We start from the raw sequence: 10,286 nt of genomic DNA on the forward strand, positions 1-10,286 counted from the left end.
GATTAATCATTCCTTAGGTACTTAACTAATAAATACGTTGTGAATAGATTTTCGGTTTAAAGAATCTGGACTCTGGAGATTATAATTTATAGACTACAGTCTCTAGCTCTTAGCTAAATTTTTTATTTTTTGCTGTAGCCGTCCAGTACCCCTTCAAATTTGTTTTCATATCCAAGACTCAAGTTAATTTATCTAAACTATAACCATTTAAGTTATAATATGTCCATTAGTAGTTAGTACTCTGGCGACTACGATGAGTGATGACGATAAACATACAGATTACAGGGTAGTACTTAAACTAATGGACGGAACGCGGTGGTTGTTCCGGCGCCAAAGCGTGACGACTTTGATATTCATAGTTATAGTATAAGGCTTATAGATCATGTTATAAGCCCTAAGGTACGTCCTGTAATGTCAGTATGACCATGAAACTTATCTAATCAGAATATCAGATAACTGCGATCGAGACTGATAGTAACGTAGTGTTGGACTTGTTTGTTGTTTCGGTCATAGACCTTGTACTAAGTATATATTTACAATGTAGTAGGTAAGTCATAAGTATACCTATAACTGTATAAATCTATGGTTTCGGCGTTTCGGTAGGTACCTACTAGGTAGTAGGTGGTGCCCGAATGCACAATCTAAAGCCGAGGTAATCGTCGGTCGGTATTGTTAGAAAATATTGTACAGAGAGTAATTATAGAATAATAGTAGGTACCTACCTATAGTCTGTACTAGGTATTGTTGTTTTGTAATAGGTAGTTGTAGTAAAGTACCTTACCTATAAAATATAAATTGATTATGATTATTCAATTAATAATACGGGTTTGAAAAGATAACATTTAATTTTAACATTTTAATGTCGTTATTATTATTATTATTTATAGAATTATTTGTGTATCTGTAGTTTCCGTGGATTTTCTGTGGTCGATTGTACATCATGTAATGATACCGTACATTCCGTGCTCAAAGTTCGTGAGCGAGTGAATAGGTGGTAGTCGGTTGAACAAAACCATGTCATCACTGCTACAGGCGCTGGAAGAAGTTGACGAGAAATTGGCCGAGTCACTGATCAACAACGATGACCAGGACATTTACGCCGAAAATAACGTAAACTTTGTTAATTATTTGAAACATACCGCAATGACGGTGGATCATTACGAGTCTTGATTTCTAATTAGACTGTATATTGTACAATTTATGATGTGTTTAGAAAGGACAAACCGCCCTGCACTTGGCGTCTGCCCGTGGTTTTCAGCATGTGGTCGACGTTTTGTTGGACAGAGGTACAGGCGTTTGTGCTAAAGACTTAAACGGAAACACTCCGCTGCATTTGGCCGCTAGAAATGATAATGTTTCTGTGATCAAAAGTCTATTGTTCCGACAGCCCCAAGTTGCCTGTGAACAAAACCATGTAACAACAATTATTGATTTGCAAATCATTACACCTTGGACACCATTACTTAAAACTCACTTTTGCATGTGTTTACAGAATGGAGATACACCAATGCATATAGCATGCCGTTATGGTTACTTAGAATGTGTGATGAAATTAATGGAACATAGTGTTACGGCAGACGTGGTTAATGAAAATCTGGATACACCGCTACTGGTTGCCATAAAAGAAAAACATGAAAATGTTGCTATATATTTACTTCACAATGCGCCTGGAAGCTTAGATATTTTTAATAATGTAAATTCATTTTTTGATAATTTTAAGAAAACTCAAATTAACATAGGTTTTTACATTAGGAAGGTAATGCTCCTATTCATGTTGCTGTACAAGAAGGTTTGTTAAATGTTGTGGAAACAATAATAAATATGGGTCATAGTTTTGAGTACCCTAATGATAGAGGGTTGTATCCATTGCATATAGCTACCAGACATGGACATGTTGAAATTGTTAGGTAAACATTCTACTTCTATACTTCTTTTATGACAATGTTAATAAATATTATTTGATTTAAATGTATATTTAAATTGTTTTAGGTATTTATGTATTGCAGGAAGTGATCCTCAGCAGCGTAGTGCAGACAATATTAAACCTGAAATAACTGCTATAAAAAATAATCAAAAAGAAATAGTATCAATATTTACCAAGTTGAACACTGTTAGCATACACTTTCAAATTTAATTTAATTTTGTTGACATTTTTACTATTATTAGTTTTTTTCTTTTATTACTTCAGAATAGTGCAAGAGAAAATTACATTCAACAACTACTAATTAGCAATGAATACATACAAAACACAAATTTGCTGTTTTTTGGACATTCTAATGCTGGAAAGTCATCAATTATACGGTTGATGAAACTAGGCCTGTTTTCAATGCTTCTTGATAAATCACGAAATACTTTAAGAACAATTAACACTAACAGTAAGTGCGCATCTAATTAATTTTAAATTTGTGACAAAGCGCTAATGGACATTTTAAACAGGAATCAATACGTCTCAGGGTCAGTGCAATAATGGAAACGAGATGAGTCTTACAGAATATAATACTACAAACACATCAAATTATTATAAACACGATGGTACTAAGGGTATAGCAGTTCAAAAGGTTTAAAACAAAACATGTTTACATCTTTTTTTTTTATCAAAGCATCAAGCAATTATTGCAATGTTAATATTTTTTTAGGAAAAATTATCAGGTATTAACGAATGCACATTTTGGGACTTCTCTGGCGAAGATACATACTATAATTCTTATCATCATGTCATTCAAAATACACCAAACAAAGTAGTTGTTATTGTTTATAATGAGCAGCAGTCTTCTACAGAAATTTTGAAAACTGTACGTTATTGGCTTAGTTTTGTTCAAGCTAGACTTCAAACCACAGAACCAATAAGTTTGTAGTACATGAAATATTCTTTAAATATATTCATACTAAAATCAGTGCATTATCTTTTGTAGGTAAGAATGGTATTTCAAATCATTTAGTGCCTGTGATAATTGTTGCTACGCATAATGGCCAAAGGATATGTCGCCAACCTGATCAATTAATTAAAACTATGAAAGACGAGTATGGACATGTATTTCAAATTTATGAACAATTAATACTTTTTGATATAATGGCAGTTGATTCATTAAGTGTGAAAAATTTTAAAGAGGCAATTAGTATAAGTAAAAAACGACTTTATTTTGTAAGTATTCCTAATTTGTTTATTATTAAAAGAAAAAAATATAGAAAAATAATGTATATAATTTTACATAATATTGTTTTGCACACCATAATTAATAAAACAAAATGGTTAAATCAAGTTTTCTGTCAGGGATACTATCGAGGTGATATCATTTGCGGTGCAAACAGTAATGGCAGGTTAAATAAGCTGTCATTCTTCACTCGTGGTGGTTATAAATTACTTGATGACCCACCTAGGGAAAACTATTATAACACTAAGTCTCCAGTTACAAGAATTGAGGTTTAAATTATATTTAATAGTGCACAGTTTTTTTTTTTCAATTTTTTGATTATTAATGGTGTGCACTTCTTGGAATTTCACTGCGTGCAATTAAATTTTAATAGCACATACATGTGTTACAAAAAATACACAACTTATTGTATTTGATTATTTTAGGGATTTTACTATAATTTATTATTTTGATTTGTGAGTTGTTATATAGGTATTCTCTCAACATGATATTTAATCTTTTCAGTATTATTTATTTTTGGCTAAGAAATTATACGTGTATCGAGTGTTATCATTTTCTTATTTTATTAAATGATTTCAGAATATTCCACGAATGAGTGGTTTTTGTGAAGCGGTACAGAACTTTTTACCTAAACTAAGAAAAATTGCTAATCCATTTCCTGTATTGTCTTGGAAGACATTCTGTGATACTATTCACCTTGAAGTAAATCCATTGGCTACAATTCAACATTTAAATGTATTACTTGTCCAGCTGCAAAACCTTGGTGAAGTAAGTTTGTTGACCCAATGACAATTAAAATCTAAAGATTAAAATGATTGTTTATTATTTTTCCCAGGTGTTATTCTTAAAATCTGGATTACAACCAGATTTGATTGTTATATCTCCAAATTGGTTTGGATCAAGTATAATTGGTACACTGTTTTCAGTAGACTTCTTGATCAGTCAAACACGTATGTCTGGTTCGTATCAAGCAAATGATTTTCAGATAATGTTTCCTCATTATGATGCCATGTCAGTACTTCAACTATTGGAAACAATGAAAATATGTGTCCAAGTAGGTTAAATTGTTATCAGTTTTCAACTTAATATCATAGTTATTTTTAATGAGATATTGTAACCAAGACCGTATCCAGAAATAATTTGACCAAAAAGTTTACTCATTATGATGAATTTAAATTTCAATACTCTTTGACGTATTTGTCACAGTACCGTAGACGGCGGTATATTAATTATTATTAAAGTAATATTTTTAATGTGCACAAAATTAATATTGTTGTTGTTTTTTGTCGCCGACTGCCGATAACCTAACCTAACCTAACCGGCGTCGATAGCGGTCGTTTCTTTCGTCTATCCATAATAATCTATTATTAGATGCAGTAATAATATTTTTATATTACGTTATAATTCATATTAGTCAGCAGTTAATGTAATTGGAGTTTAAGTCATTTATAATTGAAAATATTTATGTTGGTAAAACTTTCAAATATAAAAAATCTATTATTTTAGTATGATAATGATGGGGACATTGAATACGAATTTCCAGCATATATCATAAGAGAAAAAGATGAAACATTGTGGAAACCCTGGGGTAATAATGTTGTTGACTGTTGTTACGGAGGAGTTCGGCTTAGTTCACAACCACAATTTCTTGAACTTTTAACATCAATTTTCATAAGAATACAGGTATTGATAATTGATTTATTCTTTATTTAAAAAAAAATGTATTCTTTATTCATATTATTTATATTAAATACCTAAATATTAATTCTAGGTTGAATTACGGTACTTGCAAAACAATTATTATGAAGACATGGACAGTTACCTATATCAATGGTACGGCGGTACTGTGTTATGTATAAGCAATATAGAGTGTATGGTATCCCTAGAACAAGATGGTTGTATTGAAATAAAAATTCGGGGTTCTAAATCATCAAGTTATACCTGTTTTTATTTTCTAGAAGAAATATTGCATTCCATAAATCTAGTAAAAATATTTATTTTTATATTTTTATACAGTAAATGTACAATTGAATTTATAATTACAAAATTGAAAAAAGTATAATATAAATATGAACTATAGGTTTTGATTGAAACATGTCCAGGAATGAAAGTAATTAAAGAATTTCTCAGTCCCTCAAATTTATCAGAACATTACGCACAGCCTCATGGTTATGGCGTTGATGATATATTCTATTCAGTACGGAAGACTTCCGATTTCAAATCATTTGTTGTTAATCCGTTAACTGGAAAAAAAGAATGTGTATTGGACTTAATTGCATTTGGATGTGACCAGGTAAATATTTATTTCATTAATAATATGTCACATCATTCATTTGTTCTTGTATTATATTCACACATAATATTATCTAATCAAGGTGGAAAACATGTTATCTTGTACGGATTGTTTACCACTAACAGAATTAAATACCATGTGTCGCCAAGAATTAAGTCGTCTTGTTGATCCAGTACACCCATTAGGAAGAGATTGGGCATTGTTTGCTCTTAACATTGGATTAGATTCAAAAGTTCAACTATTTGATAATGGACCAACTAGTCCTTTTCTAGCACTAATAGATACATGGACAACAGTTCAACCTACGCCGACAATAGGTGAAAATAAACAAAATCTAATAATTAACAAATAACATTTTAATAAAACATTCAATAATTACCTTCTCAGGTACATTGGTTGATCAATTAAATGAATTGGGACGTGAAGAAGTAGCTCTGGTTGTGTTGCAGAATGTACAATGTTTTAGAATTAAAGTCATGGATATAAATAACTGTCCCGTAACTTTAAATAAGTTATAAAAATATGTTGAAAATAATTTGATATAAAAAAATTTTGGTTGCATTAAGCACTGAGTTTTTAAATTATTATTTCTAGTCAATTAAAGTTGAAAGGAAAAGTGTGAATTTATAAGAAAGCAATTATTTTTCCTAAATGTAATTTAGCAACTTTGTTTTGTATAGAAAAAATTATATAATATAACACTATTACACATATTTTTTTTAAACAAATTTATGATTCAATTTGTATTTCTGACAATGTGTGATATGAATTTATTTTTAAAATGCACTAGTGTAATGCGAATACTAATTTTAGTTTTTTTTACACTTAATTGATATAATAATAAACATTGGACTGAGAAGAGGAAACCTCTATGACTATTTTATTGATTAACTTGAAGGCTTATTCTAATAGATGTAGTTCTTCACTGTAAATTAATTTAAAATGTTAAACATCATTAACTAGATGATTTCCAATTGGGGAATGATAATTTGTCATCCGGATCTCTTAGATACCTTGTGACATATGGAAGTCCATGTTCACCACTAGAATTGTAATTGTCAAAGTACTGTAAATCCAAAAAACTAGCTGGATAGTTGGGTAAAAAATATATCCAACAATCAATAATATCGGCATTTGGTAATTTGACTGGAGCCTTTTGTCGTTTATAAAAATTTGGATGATTTTCAAAATCATCTAAATATTCCATCATTTTTGTGTCAATGTCATATATTTCACCTCTAATTTCCTAAAACCATATGTGACACTTTAGTAAAGTATTAAACGTTATTTCAATAAACATAATATTGTATGATAATCACTTACATGCCCAGTGCCTTCATTTTGTAACAAAAATGGTATATTATATTTAGTAGAAATTACTAAGGGATATTTATTGACTGTGACGGCGGCTGATCTAAATACTGCACAGCCATTTTTAGTGTCATTGAGATGGTAATAATTAGGCTGATTTTGTTTCAACGTCCCATAAACAAAAACCGGTTCCATTTTATACTGAAATAAATTAATGAGTGTAGAATGAAAAATATTCACTTGCAATTAATAAATAGTTGAAAGTAAACTTTATTCAACCTTAAAGAGACTGAGGCGACCGGTTTTAGTCAGGGAGTAGGTCACACAACCATTTTCCCCTACTCAATCAACCACTACTCACTAGTAGTCAATACAGAAAAAGATGCCACACCCATGTGCACAAGTCAGCTGTCCTGATCACTTTTTATGTGGAACAAAATAGAGATAAATCTAAATCAACACATTAAAATGTGTGAATCTACATCAACAAATTCTACTACAACACAACTAATGTTAACGATGGTAGGTAATCAACAATATTCATCTATGCATATAAAACAAAAGCAGTCGATAAAACATAGATCACGTCAGATTTGAGGATTGAATGTATTAATTCAATTTTTAAGCACTTAGCAATATTTGGAATCTAAGTTTATTTTATTTTGTCAGTTGTACTTGTGGTTCGTATAAAAGTAGAAAAAACTTTCTTTTATATTAATTATATTATATAATATTACTATATTTTACTTATCATTTAACTAATAAACCAAATGAATTGGTATGTTATAGTGTTATACTATTATTAATTAACCTAGTTTTAATATCTAGTTTATCTTAAAAAACAATATGATAAAATACGTCATTATATTACTGTCTTACATTTCAGTAATGATTACACTTTTGAAGCTAACTACTCAGAATTTAATCATTTAACAATATTATACATACATGAATATGAAATTAATAATAAAAATCAAGTAAATACGAATGAATAAAAACTTTTTGGTTGTGTTTTATAAAATGCAATTTTTGGTTTAATTAATATTTGAAAATGAAATTATGGTCCAAAGATTATATTCAATATATTATAAACAAAAATATAATTAATAATTTTTTTAATATTACAATAAGCCTTGTCGCTTGAGATCTTCATATGTTTTTTTAGTGACTACATTTCCTTGAGAATCTTCAAATTCTTCCTCATTCTCTGGTTGCCACCGCTCATCGTGTTTCATTGTTTTTAATTTTTCCCAAAGTGCAAGCGCATCTTCAATTTGTGTGACATTAGCAAAATGTGCAGTATTTGGTATACCCAAACATCTCATTCCATGTGCATGTCTCCATTCAGCAAAATGTCGCTGGAATGCTTTGGGACCTTTATATGTAAAATTACCACAAATCTCACAGTTATAGCTAATATTTAATCCATGTAACTTATATAACCAATATGGAATCGGCTTTCCATCCCAACCAAGAGGTAAATTTTTTGGATTATAAGGGATATCTTCTCCTTGTTCGTCATCAGATTCTGATGCACTTGCCTCATTTTCAGAATCATCACGTTCTCCTTCAGTTCGAGCTTGTCTTCTTTGAACATTCTCTTTAGTTGCTAATCTCTGTTCAGCTAGGAGTTCACAGAACCTATATACTTGCGCCTCAAGCATTGCTAATTCTTTTTGCCTTTCTTGTTCTTTAGTGCGGTTCATTTTTCCTGGCTTACCTTTAGCTAATAAAGCAGGATCTAATGAAGTTTTCCCTTTGGTCGAAAATAATCGTTGAGCTCTTTCTTCCAAAGTTCCACCACATTTCAATCCTAATGCCATCAAAGCTGATTTCAAACGATCGAGTCCAAGAGAGGCTAATTCTTCCCAAGAAGAAAAGGCATACAAATCTAAGTGTGCGCCAACATTGGCTAAAGCACTACTTGTGTCTTTTGGCCAACCTGGGAAAGTACCTTCTTCCCATTGATTTATAAACTCAATCCGAACAGTATCCATTTCATTGTCAACATCATGTAAAGGTTTTATTCGTAAATAATAACCATGCAAGTATTCCAATAAAATATCTACATATTTCCTATATTCCGAATTTTTACGATCTTTAGGAATATCAAACAAATGATCAAAAATGGATAGGTAAGTAATGTAATCAACTTTTTCAACTCCTTTTAAATTCACATACCTCTCATAGCATTCATGTAAATCCAAGTATCTTCCATAGCCTTCTTCATCAGTGAAATCTACCATGTTTGTCATTTCCTCTGAAGGATTTTCACGGAGATTATTCAAATCTTCAAATTCAACCGACAATGGCACTGATATTTCATTTGGATGTTTCTTATGAAATTCTTTAATGCCCTTTAAACGAAAATAAAATTCAGCAAACTCATTTGGACCCGTGATGGATGTAATTTCCTCCTTGCGTAAACCATCCTTATCTTCATAAAATTCTTTTAGTTTATTAGTTCCTTCCATATATTGATCGAGCAACAATTTTTGTCGGTGTTCGGAATTAATCACGTCTCTGGTCGTAGACTTTTTCCACAGCATCTCTTTAACCATAGCATCAACTAACCGTTCTCGTTCTTCGTGGTAACGACGTTGCTGTTCTATTAAAGTATCCATTTCACTTCTAATGCAATAACAATGGAATACAATTTGTAATTTATATAGACTTTTTACACAAAAATACGTGTATAAAAAAAACTACCAACAAAAAATAATACTTACAGTCTCGCAAATGTTTGAAAACACCGAAGTCTGAATTTGGAACTTGATGAAATGAAATATGAATAGGTTGTAACTTTGTTAGTATCACTTGATCACAACAAATAGAATTTCATTCTGCCATGAGGTGAGGAGGGTGGTAGTTCCGCGTCTTTTGATCGGCATCGGCTACGTTATCATGGCATAAACACCAAGCTCCAAAATCAACGTGATACGATAATTTATTCCCACAGATACCTATATATATTTAATAATATTAATATACATATCTGTGTTTATTCCAGAAAAACGTTGTGTTAAAAAGTGTATTCGTACGGATGTTTAATATTTGGCCTTCTGTGGCCGTGGTGGGAGTGAAGTAATACATGAAGCACGACGTCTCTATTTTACGGTGACATACACCCTAGATCCCCATCCAACTAGATCCCCATAGTTATCTAGATTCACTGTCGTAAACATACTATTGTTATTATGAATTGTTATTCAATAACTATACTGTAGTTCTATGCTATGATTTATGCTATAATATTATATCCGTTGCCTATGGTTATTCCCCTTAGACCTATCAAGTAGATTATCCCGGTGGCCGGTGGGCATCATGGAGTCATGGGGATCTGAAGTCTGGACGAAGATATGTACGGTCCGCTAGCAATATTTGATAAGAGAATTCAAGAAATCCCAAAATCTATTGCTAATCGTCAATATGTATACAAAGTTGCCTACCTTAATCCTGAAAATCTATTGCTAACGTTCAATTGTGTGTTTATTGCCTATCCGATTACCAAATACAATATATTCAATATT

General features: G+C 31.0%; 3 protein-coding genes across 10 annotated transcripts; 1 reads left to right on the forward strand and 2 right to left on the reverse strand.

The window, feature by feature from the left end:
* The first annotated feature begins 419 nt into the window (after nucleotides 1-419).
* Nucleotides 420-6,131, forward strand: LOC111034665 (death-associated protein kinase 1-like). Of its 5 annotated transcripts, none has more exons than XM_022315971.1 (18): nucleotides 420-547; nucleotides 908-1,110; nucleotides 1,214-1,414; nucleotides 1,493-1,693; nucleotides 1,753-1,907; nucleotides 1,990-2,110; nucleotides 2,189-2,375; nucleotides 2,437-2,558; nucleotides 2,637-2,847; nucleotides 2,913-3,142; nucleotides 3,272-3,421; nucleotides 3,732-3,920; nucleotides 3,988-4,206; nucleotides 4,659-4,835; nucleotides 4,924-5,136; nucleotides 5,233-5,445; nucleotides 5,528-5,762; nucleotides 5,833-6,131. In XM_022315971.1, the coding sequence occupies exons 2-18, from the start codon at nucleotides 1,015-1,017 to the stop codon at nucleotides 5,961-5,963; spliced, it is 3,051 nt and encodes a 1,016-aa protein (XP_022171663.1). In that variant the 5' UTR covers nucleotides 420-547; nucleotides 908-1,014; the 3' UTR covers nucleotides 5,964-6,131. The 5 variants fall into 5 exon arrangements, with proteins under 5 accessions (XP_022171663.1, XP_022171667.1, XP_022171666.1 ...); XM_022315974.1 differs by lacking the exon at nucleotides 420-547 and adding an exon at nucleotides 583-652; XM_022315972.1 differs by lacking the exon at nucleotides 420-547 and adding an exon at nucleotides 592-710.
* On the reverse strand, nucleotides 5,234-7,457 carry LOC111034667 (gamma-glutamylaminecyclotransferase-like). Of its 4 annotated transcripts, none has more exons than XM_022315981.1 (3): nucleotides 6,769-7,454; nucleotides 6,459-6,691; nucleotides 5,234-5,395 (listed from the first exon to the last, which is right to left on the reverse strand). In XM_022315981.1, exons 1-3 carry the CDS (start codon nucleotides 6,949-6,951, stop codon nucleotides 5,392-5,394), a joined length of 420 nt encoding a protein of 139 aa, XP_022171673.1. In that variant the 5' UTR covers nucleotides 6,952-7,454; the 3' UTR covers nucleotides 5,234-5,391. The 4 variants fall into 4 exon arrangements, with proteins under 4 accessions (XP_022171673.1, XP_022171670.1, XP_022171671.1 ...); XM_022315978.1 differs by lacking the exon at nucleotides 5,234-5,395 and having other exon boundaries at nucleotides 6,259-6,691; nucleotides 6,769-6,957; nucleotides 7,036-7,457; XM_022315979.1 differs by lacking the exon at nucleotides 5,234-5,395 and adding an exon at nucleotides 6,259-6,370 and having other exon boundaries at nucleotides 6,769-7,453.
* Nucleotides 7,458-7,786: 329 nt separating this feature from the next.
* LOC111034666 (splicing factor 3A subunit 3) lies at nucleotides 7,787-9,735 on the reverse strand. Its single transcript, XM_022315976.1, has 2 exons — nucleotides 9,486-9,735; nucleotides 7,787-9,387 (listed from the first exon to the last, which is right to left on the reverse strand). Exon 2 carries the CDS (start codon nucleotides 9,378-9,380, stop codon nucleotides 7,878-7,880), a length of 1,503 nt encoding a protein of 500 aa, XP_022171668.1. The 5' UTR covers nucleotides 9,381-9,387; nucleotides 9,486-9,735; the 3' UTR covers nucleotides 7,787-7,877.
* Between the last annotated feature and the right edge of the window lie 551 nt (nucleotides 9,736-10,286).

The sequence above is a fragment of the Myzus persicae genome, unplaced genomic scaffold, assembly GCF_001856785.1.
Source record: "Myzus persicae strain clone G006 unplaced genomic scaffold, MPER_G0061.0, whole genome shotgun sequence".
NCBI lineage: Eukaryota > Metazoa > Arthropoda > Insecta > Hemiptera > Aphididae > Myzus > Myzus persicae.